This window comes from Cloeon dipterum, chromosome 3, assembly GCF_949628265.1.
Source record: "Cloeon dipterum chromosome 3, ieCloDipt1.1, whole genome shotgun sequence".
NCBI lineage: Eukaryota > Metazoa > Arthropoda > Insecta > Ephemeroptera > Baetidae > Cloeon > Cloeon dipterum.
In genome coordinates this window covers 4,894,994-4,907,647 of record NC_088788.1, presented here as the reverse complement: position 1 = coordinate 4,907,647, position 12,654 = coordinate 4,894,994, and the positions used below count along the sequence as shown (strand labels likewise).

The window sequence follows — 12,654 nt, the reverse complement described above, 5'->3', positions numbered from 1 at the left end:
CCTGCTGTTTGTCGCGCGGCCACTCGCACACTGACTGGCCAGGCCACACGGCGCGACTCCCTCTCACAACACATGCCTCCTCTCCCTCGGCTCCAGCTCCACCAGATGTCTCTCCGACGCGCGCTCTTCCTTTGCGCTCGCTCTCAGGGTCTTCGCCTCAGGCTTCGTTTCTGCTTCCCCCATCTCGCCTCTGCTCACTGGCAAAAAGCATTATCATATATGACTGAATTAAAAATGCGCACAACACTTCTTTTTACTATTTTCTATCTGAGCAATCAATCATTTTCTACACGGAATTGCAATCAAGCAAATAATGGAACTAAACGCTCTTTTACAAGATTTTTGCCAATGTAATCGCCAAGGTTTTAAAGCATAAAATGAAAACACACGAAGCCTATGTTGCCGTGCATACATACATATGTTTTTATCCTTTAGGATGGTTTTAAATTTTTAAGTGTGTGGTTTGCTATTTTAACATAAATTACATAAAACAATATCCAGTTAGTGACATTTCTATTTGTATTGTACCTACAAGTGTTGACAATATGGCGTTCATTGAGATTATTTATTTAATTATGTTACGGTAAATCACATTTTAAAAGTTAAACTGGTTTAAAAATATCTATTCGTATTGTTCAAAATATTTTAATGTACAATTTTAAAAATAAATAAATTTTTTAGATATGATATTAATAAAATGAAGTGTTGTATTGTAATATAATTCGTAATTCACCAGTTGCATAAACCCTAAGTGTTCGAAGCCGCCAACAGAAGGCGCCACCGTAGACTTTCGATTTTAAGGCACTTCCGCTGCGATTTCAGACTCAATCTAGCTACTGTGCATTCTTCAATTAATTTGCTATTTTTTGACGTGCTGAAAACAAAAATTGTTTCAGCCAATCGCCGTAGAATCGTGAAAAACTATTTTTTGAAATAAAAAAATCTTTTCCAACGTTTCTACGGCGAATGGCTGAACCGATTTTTATTTTCAGCACGTCAAAAAAAAGAAAATTAATTTAAAAAAGCAAAATAGCTAGATTGAGTCTGAAATCGCAGCGGAAATGCCTTAAAACCGCTTAAAACAAAATTTTTAATAAAGTCTGTGGTTGCGCCATCTGTTGGCGGCTTCAATAACTAAGGGTTTATGCAACTGGTCAATTGCAAATAAAAAATTCCTAATATTATTATATATTTGGTCTACAAAATATTTTTAAAACTCCAAAAGAATTCAACTAAATCCCTATGTTTCTTAATGTGCAATCGCTTCAACAGTTTAAATTTGATTATTTTTGCACTTCTCCAAGCTACATCGTTCTGATACTTTCCTTAATTTATTCTTTTTCTTAACATTCCATAAAGTTTCTGTAAATTGTTAAAACATAATTCTTTTAGTCTTTTATTGTCGAGAACAAAATAATTTAACTCTTTAAATATAGCTAGCATGTATTAACATTTCAACGTGCACACATTGAAGTCCAGAAACTCAGGGCATAAATTGGACAATTATCTAGAAGTCACAAATATGTTAAAAACTCTGAATTTTATCCGACTTTCAAATTTGAATTATATATTTTATATTAAGCAATCATGGATTTTTTTCAATTTTTCATTAAATTTTAAATTGCAAGCAAGCGTGACCAAATATCTTTTGATAATTTTTTTCGTTTTAAATTAAATTTAAAATTAAAAATACGTTTTGAACTTTAATGTGCTATAAAATGCAACTGAGTTCTTGCAAACAAAATACGCAAGTAAAAATAATATTAACAACTCCACATTCCCCATAAAATAAATGTTATTTCAGTTTTATATACATATTTGAGGCACTTCTTGAGGTTTAAGAAGCCTAACTTTGTGTAATTAATTAATCAGATACAGGAAAAATTTTACGACTGACGTTTGAAGATTAAATATTAAGGCTTCAAGATATCCTTGACAGCTGCAAAGTTATCAAAATAAAACAACTTGAAACACAAATACAAATGGCGCAATATCAAACAAACTTAAAAGCGTCAAATCATACATCTTGACACATTTGTCTCTACCAGCAGTGCAATTAAATGCGAGATTAAATACACCTGCTTGTCGCGGACACGCAATTAAAATTATACGTTCGTCTGTTTCGGCGGCGCGAAGCGGCAGCATGATGTCAGCACGATGATGCGTGCAAAACTGCAAAACCCTTTCGCAGCAGCACGCACTAATCGCGGCAGACAAGGTACGCGAGATGAGAGATGAAAAGGAAAACAAAACAACTTCCCCCGTCCCCCGACATTGACCTGTGCACGTTTCGGATGCTGATGTCAGAGCCCGTGCAATCGAGAGTGTACATAAACCCATCGTGCATTTTATCCTCTTATGAGTGAGAGATAAAAAAGAATGCTATTATACAATTTATCAGCACACCTCCACGGTTTGATCGGCCTTGAGGAACATCAATCTGACACGCTTGTCTATTATCTATTGGCCATCAATTAGGTAAAGCAGGCAGTTCCGAAGAAAACAAACGGGGAAAATGATTTATTGGGTTGCAAATTTTAGCCTCGATTTGTTTTCAAAATAAATTTATTGAAAGTTATCTGAGAAATGCCCCTCAATTCGAAAAATTAGAAAATTACTCTAGATTTGAATTGTTCATGGTAGTTTGAATTCAGGAAAAGGGTTTAAAATGTCTTGTTCTTGGAAAAGGAACAAAAATAAGTAGAAAAATGAATAAGAAAACGACGTATTCATAAAAGTGCCAGTATGAATTTCACCATAATTGACCAGTTGCATAAACCCTTAGTTATTGAAGCCGCCAACAGATGGCGCAACCACAGACTTTCTTAAAAATTTTATTTTAAGCGGTTTTAAGGCATTTCCGCTGCGATTTCAGACTCAATCTAGCTACTTTGCTTTTTTAAATTAATTTTCTTTTTTTTTTTGACGTGCTGAAAACCAAAATCGGTTCAGCCATTCGCCGTAGAAACGTTGGAAAATATTTTTTTATTTCAAAAAATAGTTTTTCACGATTCTACGGCGATTGGCTGAACCAATTTTGGTTTTCAGCACGTCAAAAATTAGCAAATTAATTGAAGAATGCACAGTAGCTAGATGGAGTCTGAAATCGCAGCGGAAGTGCCTTAAAAGCGAAAGTCTAAGGTGGCGCCATCTGTTGGCGGCTTCGGACACTAATGGTTTATGCAACTGGTGAATTCGAATAATTAGAAAATTAATATAGATTTGAATTGTTCATGGAAGTTAGTATTCAGGAAAACGGTTAAAAATGTCTCGGTCTTGGGAAAGGTACAAATACAAGTAGAAAAATTAATAAGAAAACGACGTATTCATAATAGTGCATGTATAAATTTCACCATAATTGATTAAAGTTATTTTTAATTTGAATTCTATGAGTCTTGATATAGAATTTTTGTCCTGATTTTCAAGTTAACTCTCGAGCGTGCCAAATTTGAAGGTTTGATCTCTCAGGAAGTTTTACCAAGTGACTAATTGATTTAAGACACGACGGAATATTGAATTGCTTGTCAAACAATAAGCTTGTACTTGTATAATCAGCTGAAATAATTGGTTTTCAAGGCTATAGATATTTAAACAGGGGAAAGACAAGGCATATTCACTGAAGAATCCTAAATATGAGGTCCTATTTTCAAGTTAAAATCGCAAACTATGAGCCTCTGTAAAATAAACAAGTTTAGGAATTTTGATAAATTTTTTAAGGGTGCAGCAAAGGTCTAGTAGAGAAAAATTTCCAGCAAATTCTATCGAATCTGAGGGCCCATACCAACAGGGTGTCGACAGCGTTTATTTCAAACCATATACTAAATAAATAAAATTTACAACCCAGCAACAGAGAGTGTCTATTGTTTGTCTTAACGATTACGTTTCGCAAATCCATACCTTTAAGTACCAACAGTATAACTTTATACATTTCCGCGTGTTTTTTTTATGTTTTGTCTGCTCACGTGTCCTTGACCTCAAGCGCAAGGTGAAGAGATGTGGTAGCATCGCAGCAGCATCCACCTGAGACCTGAGATGGAGTACCGCCGAAAAAGAATATACACGGCACAGCAGGTAATTTGGAACCAATTTGCTTCGGACGTGATTAATTTTGTGTGAAGATAAGCTCGTGTGGTCGTGACACAAAAATCAGCCACACTCGCACTATGAGATTGCTTTTGAAAAAAAGCAGAGGATCTTACAAACATCGAATGGCACAACGCAAACGCTGCAATCGATTGCCATCAGGAAATAAATGCCAACTGCCAACGGATGAGAAGCCAGCACGTTCCTCTCACTCATATTCGTAGACATTACGGTAAAATTGTGCAATACCAAGTAGAAATGTTATTTTTTAACAAACACAATTAAGCTGAAAAACAATACAATCAATTTTGAAACATTTATCTGTTGCGGGCCAAATTAAAACGGTTCAGAATATATTTAAAAAAAATTAATTTTAAAGAGCGAACCATAAAAATCGAATGTCAAATAATTTGTCGTTCCTCAAGATTTGCACAAAAAGGGTTTTTTAATTGTAAAAATGGTTAACTGTTCTATATTTTACTTATTAATCTGTTTTTTTATTCTATTGGGTTAAAATTGTTCCTCTAACAGTTTTCTTTTTATAAACCAAAACAGTAAAATATTAAAATTAAAATCCGTGTTTTTTGAGGGAGTATAATTTATTTAGTACAATATTATTTGCTTCTAATTCAAACATCCCCAAATATATACATATTTTTAGTTCCTGTGCTTGCCTAGAGTGCTCGCAGTTCCATTTAAAGAAAGTAAAATTTTCTCATCTTCGTGGCATTTCGGAGTGAGAACAGAATAAATTTAAATTGGCATACTTCACGACACTTTTAAATCTTATTTAAATTTATGTACTCTGCTAATTGTTTTTTAACCAATTTGTTTAAATCAATAATAATTTTTTGGATTATTAAATCATATTTTAATTAAATATATTAATAACAATATAATATGCATTTTTTGTTACTATTAAATTTTTAACTTCTGCTTTCGCTCAATTAACCATCTGAAATATAATATATGAATTTTTTAAAGCAATTTTTATAAAAATTGTATGTCGAAATAATAAAGTAAGAATAGAAAAATTCCTAAGCGACACTCCTTTTGATGAAATTTAAAAAAAAAATCGAATTCTGGGATACGTGGCACAACTAAAAGAGCCTTCAACTGGTTACAAAACATGAGGAAGCTATTGAATCTGTCTCGAAATGTTATGCGCATTTTCGTCTCTCTGTATATACTTCCTGCAAAAACTAATCACGAGTAAGAGAATACAATTGATTCCATCCTCTCCTCTCCTGACACACACGAGGAATTTGCATTCAAGCGGTGTTTCCATGATTTCCTTATTCCAAGGCAATAAAAGCAGCGTGGATTACTCAAAGAAAGGCGCGCGAGAGGGCCTTAAAATTTAATCAATCATTCGGCAGACGCGCGTGACAATGCATAAATTCGCGCGGCAGTCAGCGCACATCCACAAAAGGAAAATAGTCTGATATCCTTCATCGCAGGGGCTAAAGTGCTTTTCGAGAGTGTATGTGTTCAAATAAAAGAGTGCACGATCTGCGCTCTTCGCGCAAACCGCATGGCTATAGCTGTGTGTGTGTAAATACGTGGGTGTCCTCGAGACGCGAGATGCTGTACTTAAGTTGAGGTCAAATCATTATATTGAGAGGCACGGATGCGTGTGCATTGTGTTCGGCTAAACTAATTTAAACTGTATTGTGTGATCGTTATTTCTTCTTAATTCGATATCGCGACTGGCGCTGTCTCTGCTCCTCACTGTACAGAGCGCTTGAATAAATAATATTTTAGATACATCATACAGAGCAACAACTATCTAAATTTCAACTTTCACTCATTCAGGTTTGCTCGCTTTCGTTTTTCAATTGTTGTCTAAATTCTTCTTTCAGATTCAGCAATGATTCAATTTATTCGTTTAGCAAAAATACCAGTTGTGGCCGAAGATTCGTGCGATGCGCAGGTACGACGCTTAAAGACCGTCTTTGACGATGTTTCTGAGCACACCAATCGATTCTTGAGGGTCGAATTAGGTAAAGTGGATATTTTTTCGACCAAAAAATGCAGCGCGATGTGCGTAGCACAATTAGAACCTTTTTTACCGCCAAAATATGATATGTGAGAAATGCGCATGCGTCAGAGCTAGCACACGCCAACCGCCGGCTGCTAGCGGCTCACGTGATGCCTCTCCTCGGCCCCACCAGCTCTGACGCATGCGCAGTTCTCGCATTCATATTGTTTTGGCGGGAAAAAAGTTATACTTAAGCTACGCACGTCGCGCTGGACTTTTTGGTCGGTAAAAATATCCATTTTACCTAATTCGACCCTCAAGAATCGATTGGTATGCTCAGAAACTTCATCAAAGACGGTTTTTTATAGAAACGGGCAAATGGAAATGAGACAAAGAAGCGAGATTTCGACATTATTGGGTTCTAATTTGTGTTGCATGAATTAATTACGCTGATGGGATCGAAAAAATACTCGTACAGACAACAAAGGAGAGCTCTCGAATCGACTGCTCATATTTCGACGCTATCTTTGATCTGACCTGCAGGAACCAATTTCAAAGTGCATCCTGGTCATCGCTGGTGCATACGTTTTTGTTCTGCTTGAAGCACTTCAATCAGAGGCACTTACAAATTATTGATCTTGAAGCCGAGAACACTGAAGACTTGACAACTAGGACAAAGCAGTTATATAGTTTTTAACCAGTACGCGTGCTACAAAGTACATCGTACTTTAAATGAGCATAAATCAATAAGTTTTTCTCTTCTTCCCAACAAAAAAATGCGGGGGTTTTCTGCTATTTTGTGCAATTTTCAAAATCATATGCATTTCTTTTGAAGGAAAAAAATCTCATGTTGGATAGCCAGAAAGGGATTTCTACAAATTCAGTGTGCAAATTTAAAATTTTTAAATAGCCACTGGTTTCACCAAAAGACTGAAATTTTTTAACACTAATCGTAATTTTCCAAAATTTCTGATATTTTTGTTGCGAAATGTGATCTTTTAGGTGTAAAATTCGGAATAAAAACCAAAACTGGTGGTTTTTTCCAGCTGGTTTTTAGTGCAGAAACCCAGTTGTGGTGCATTTTTGCGCATTTAAAATTGGCGAACCCTACTTCCACTCCTAATTTTTATGATTAACCTACTTTAAAATCTTTCTTTTGAAATCACGTATTATTTTGCCGTTCCGAAACAATTTTTTTGCCATTATATTTGTAATTTTCCTCTTATATGAAAATATATTATAATAACAACTCCCAGGCATTTATAGTAGTTTTTTAACTTGTCATTTTATTATTCATCTTTGTATCAAATGCTATTTGATACAATCTAAGCATCTGAACGCTGATATTATTTAAACCAACTCGGAAAAGAACTCTCAAGCACATCCCCTCCTGGAAGTAACAAATCAGCGCCTGCAGACATCAGTGAACAAGAATCAAAGTCGAAATCTCATCGCCGGTAGGAAGCGGTGAAGACGCGTGTATAATTGTGCTATTATAAAGCGTATTATCCTCGCAGTCGACAATAATAAAGTATGCTGAGGTGTTCGAAGCAGCGGTTCATGCACTCTTCCGACGACGCTCAGCTAATGAGGAAACAAGCTGACTGAGCTGCCTGGCGTCGTCAGTACGCTCCTCATTGCTGCTCTCGCGCGCGCAAGTCATTTTTATGACATGTGTCTGCATTTATATTGGCTAACAATCCCGCATTGTTACAGAACCACTATTTTCTCCTGCCTCACTGCGTCGAGAGTAATGACACTTGCTCATTTTTCAAGAAAATATTGACAGCAAAGCGAACGGTTGCTGCAAAGGTACAATATCTTGATTCTAAGCTTGTCAATATGTATTAACGATATTTAAAGAATAAATATTTTAATTAATTGTGAGGCTGTAATCTGAGTCAGTGATATTCTCGCTATTTTTTTTAGTTGCGACATCTCCTTTGTTGTTTGTATAAAATATTAGTTAAATCATTTTTTAACTTTGTGCTGTGTGCTGTTTAATTTTGTAACCTAACTGAGATTAACAGGACTGTGAATTTCAGAAGATTTTTTCTCAAAAAGAGGAATTATACTGCAAAAGCCTGGAAAAGCTTGTTGCCAATGCTCATAAACTCGTCCTTTTGGATTCAGTTAAAGCCTAAATTGACTTAAGAAGCGCTGTAATTTTTTGAGAAAATTTGCTGGAAAGTTAGCGTGCTTTTCAAACGGTAATGGCTGTCTCCTTACTTGAAATCCGATTTAATTTCAAAACCAAGAGTGTCCCCAATAAGTGGCAAACACCGTTGGACAGATCTCAACGAGAGGAATCGGAATATGCCAAGAAAATATGTTCAAGCACTGTACATTTTGGAGAAAAATTGGCAAAATTTGAAATTTTACTGTAAGAAGATTATTTTTTACTATTTCACATTGTTGAACAAATTTTTTATCGATTAATTGTTTATGGCATCCAACAATTCAAATACTTTTCAATTGTTGCCCCATATCATTCCACTTAAAGTCGGATTCTTACTCTATTTTTCATTGTTTGTAATAATTCACTACCATTTTTAAGGAATTCCCAAGAGCAAGTTATATTTCTTCTCCCTGAAGAAATTTTTCTTATTAAAAAATGAACACACTCATCTATGTTATCAAAACTGACGTTTTCTAAACGCAAATCCATGAAAATGATGATCATATTTATCTCACAAAGTTGCAACATCTTAATTGAGAGTTACTTCAACATTTTTAAAACGCGTAAAATTCATGAGGATATTTAAATAAAAATTTATTCTTTCCTTACAAAGAGGAAGTCCAAGAAAAAACATTTTGGTCATTGAAAAAATACGTAGTGTGTAGTTCTAACATTTTCATTTTCCGACAAAAAATGGCAGGAAGCCTTGGAATCTGAAAATGAAACTTTACATTTTGTAATATAACGATAGCTTTTTGGAGCTGTAAATTATTCTCGGGCTAAAAGAAATACCCCTGTAATAAGAAAAATTTATTTTTATATTGTAGATAGTTTCAAATAAGGATACTTAAGATTGTTAATTGGAAGATCGCAAAAAATGGTCTAAAAATTCACAGCACTTGCCATACATATCCAAGTGAGAATAAAATTTTATGATTTCTCTTGCATTTAACACAATAATCTACTAAGGAGATAATCCATTATTTGTAATTATTCTGTACATTTTATACCACCATAAAATAAAACTCTGTTGAAACAAAATAATAACCATATAATCGTTAGAGCTACAAGATTGAGGTAACTAAGAAAGGCGGGATTGCGAGATAGTATTTTTATTGCTGCTTCAAGCCAGATTAAATTATTAGCTCAAATTGCATTAAAAAAGTTCTCCTCGATACGATTTTCCCTTTATGATGTTCAACCGCTTATTCTTTCAACTGCGATGTTACGAATGCATGTCTCCTTGAATTTTCCACACCTTAAAAAATTGCAAGTGAAGTGAGGTGCGAAATTGCCCGACCAAAATTGCAAGCAGGTATTCAAGATCACACAGGTGCTGAAAACCACACACAGGTAGGCAAGGAACGGAATACAACACACTGATCATATGAATTACCAAAAATTTATTCCAAATTAATTATTTGAGCAAATTACATAATATGAAAAACATGCGAAAATATAATTGGTATATTTATTGATGTTGTAGAGCTTCTTGGAAAGATTATAGTTATTACAGTTGCACCACGCTTCGAATGCTGAAACAATGAAATTAGTACATGAAAAATAAGTCTAAATTGTTAAAATTTCAAAACTAACCTTTTTCCCTCGTGCATGAGTTGGAATGCCTCATTGATTTTGTCCAGTGGCATGCGTTGAGTGACAAATTCGTCGACCATCATTTTCTTATTCATGTAGCGCTCAACCAGCATCGGCACGCTGTCCTTGCTCTTCCAGCCTCCAAAGGCGGTGCCCTTCCAGGTGCGACCTGTCACCAACTGGAAGGGTCTGGTGGAAATCTCCTGTCCGGCAGCTGCCACTCCCACAATCACTGACGTGCCCCAGCCCTTGTGGCAAGCCTCCAAAGCTGACCTCTGCAATCAATATATAAAATTCAATTTTTTTTATTGTTAAAAATAAAAATTGAGAAATTATTTGATCAGCTTTAAGAATGCTTTGGATTTTCTGCTCTACGATCGAGTTTTATTCAAGATGCTGAGTTGAGAAAAATCAGGAAGGCTATAATAGTACAAATTACCAATCACTAATAAAATTCTTCTTCAAACCAAATTAATTTTTACTCTTTTAGTGATTATTTTGTTAGGGCCTCTGTTAAGTAACTAATTTTTTTAAAAAAAAATTGACCAATGAACGGAAAACATCACTTGATTACAAATAAAAATTAATCAGATTCATTGCAACGTTTATTTTAAATTTCTATTAATTTTGAACAATTAAATGGTGAAAAAAGAAGCAAATATTCTCATACAAGTTAAAGTAAAATATTCATTTTCACATTTTTCAATAAAATAATTTACCGCCACTCTTTGAAATTCATAATAATAAACATTTCTTACCATGGTGTTGACATTGCCGACACACTCAAAAGTGTAATCCAGTCCCCCATCAACGTGAGAGACCAAAAAGTTTTGAATGGGCTCTTGGTGGTCCTTGGGATTTACAAACTCAGTGCAGCCGAACTTCTTGCCTGCAAAATTTCAAATTTGGGTTACAACCCCACTTAATTAATGTTCTTATTAAAAAACGAACCGGTTTCAAATTTGCTGGGGTTGATGTCCACTCCGATGATGGTGGTGGCACCGGCCTCCTTGCAGCCCATGGCAGCGGCCAGACCGACGGCTCCGAGGCCGAAAATGGCGCACGTGGAACCTGGCTCGACCTTGGCAGTGTTCAGGGCTGCGCCGTAGCCGGTGGAAATGCCGCAGCCAAGCAAGCAAACAGTGTCCAGAGGGGCTTTCGGGTCAACCTGAGGAAAACGTTCAAGGTGAGAGTCTGATTTATTAGATTGCACTTGAGAGAATTCAAGAGCTTTTTTCAAATTAAAATATCTAGGAAATAATATAAATGATTATCTGAATATAGGGTTTAAAACAGGGTTGCAAAAACCGCATTTTTTTAAAAAAATGCAATGCAGTGGTAAAATGCGTTTTTTAAATTTTTTCTAGTTTCTTGCAGGCAGTGTTTTCACCTTATTTTTCAATAATTTACTAATTATTAGCATATAATCTCGACTTGAAAAATTGTCAGAGATAAATTTTTGGAGAAATTGAGGCAGCAAAATGGCAATTTAAAAGAAATATCTGCACAGTGGTGGAAATTTTGAACACTCCGACCAAAATTTTAGATTTTCACAGAAGAAAAATGGAATAAATTCATTTCTTGCAATTCTTGCGCAAGAAATTGGTAAACATTGACTGGTGAAAAAACCGGGTGGTAAGCAAATGCAACCCTGGTTTAAAATATTTAACTGTTTTCCAATAATATCCCATTTTATCCTTTAACACTGAAATAATTTTTTTACTCTATTATTCTGCTTTCATCGTTATTTTCCATACCTTGCACAGTGAGATTTCAGAGACAACAGTGTATTCACTGAAGGTGGAGCAACCCATGAAGTGGAACACTTCTGAACCTTTGCAGGTGAACCTGGTGGTGCCGTCGGGCATCACTCCCTGGCCCTGAGTGGTCCTGATTTTGCTGCACAGATTTGTCTTCGGAGACTTGCAAAACTTGCAATCGCGACACTGCGGAATGTATAGGGGAACGACATGGTCACCTATGAACACAAAACCCAGGGTCAGTAACAGAAAGTGCTTTTCTAAGGGTTAAAATTACCAATTTGGAATTCAGTGACGCCGTCGCCGACGCTTTCGACGATGCCACCACCCTCGTGGCCGAGGATGCAGGGGAACTTGCCCTCCGAGTCGTGGCCATCCAGGGTGTAGGCGTCCGTGTGGCACACGCCGGTGGCCAGTACCTTCAGGCGAACTTCACCCGCCTTCGGAGGGGCAACCTGCACCTCCTCGATGACCAGAGGTTTTTTCGCCTCCCAGGCCACTGCAGCTTTGCAAGTGATAACCTAAGAGGTTATGTGGTTCATTAAGGGTAAATTCAGAAAAATTAATTTGTTGAAAAATAAAAATCTTAAAAATAGAGGGGTAGATTTATAAACTGAGCTATTAATTTAAAAACTTAATCCCTTCAATAAATGGAAAATTATAAGGAACCATCACAATTTTTATGTATTATATATTGCAACACATCAGGAACCACTTTTAACAAAAAATTTAAAGGGCCAAGAAAAATAAAAGTTTATAATTTTTTAAACTTGCCTTTCCTACGGTGTCACTCATGGTTGTATGGACAGAGATTTTCTTCAGAACTCTACAGCAGGACTGACAGTCAGCCAGATAAATTGCTGAGTTGTCAATTAACAAAAAACCTTAAAAATCTAATTTAAATAGAGATGCCGGCTGCTACCAATGTATTTGTGCACACGGCACTCATCAATCCGTTTTTCTTCTTGGGAGGATACGCCAGAGACATCTAGCGGGTGCGAGCAGCTGAAAGTTGCGCCGAATAAGTAGCACCGGTTGCATACGAGCGGTAGGAA

General features: G+C 35.9%; 1 protein-coding gene across 1 annotated transcript; it reads right to left on the bottom strand.

Moving 5' to 3' along the window:
• Positions 1 to 9,629: 9,629 nt before the first annotated feature.
• Fdh (alcohol dehydrogenase class-3 Fdh) lies at positions 9,630 to 12,534 on the bottom strand. Its single transcript, XM_065485080.1, has 7 exons — positions 12,374 to 12,534; positions 11,877 to 12,120; positions 11,597 to 11,817; positions 10,791 to 11,007; positions 10,598 to 10,728; positions 9,840 to 10,114; positions 9,630 to 9,778 (listed from the first exon to the last, which is right to left on the bottom strand). The coding sequence occupies exons 1-7, from the start codon at positions 12,392 to 12,394 to the stop codon at positions 9,754 to 9,756; spliced, it is 1,134 nt and encodes a 377-aa protein (XP_065341152.1). The 5' UTR covers positions 12,395 to 12,534; the 3' UTR covers positions 9,630 to 9,753.
• Between the last annotated feature and the right edge of the window lie 120 nt (positions 12,535 to 12,654).

Bases quoted from the DNA above. Each gene is read 5' to 3' on its own strand.
- Fdh (XM_065485080.1), bottom strand. From the start codon at position 12,394: ATGAGTGACACCGTAGGAAAG. The intron at 12,121-12,373 runs GCAAGTTTAAAA...ATAACCTCTTAG, and splicing joins TGAGTGACACCGTAGGAAAG to GTTATCACTTGCAAAGCTGC. The intron at 9,779-9,839 runs GTTAGTTTTGAA...TCATTGTTTCAG, and splicing joins CTCATGCACGAGGGAAAAAG to CATTCGAAGCGTGGTGCAAC.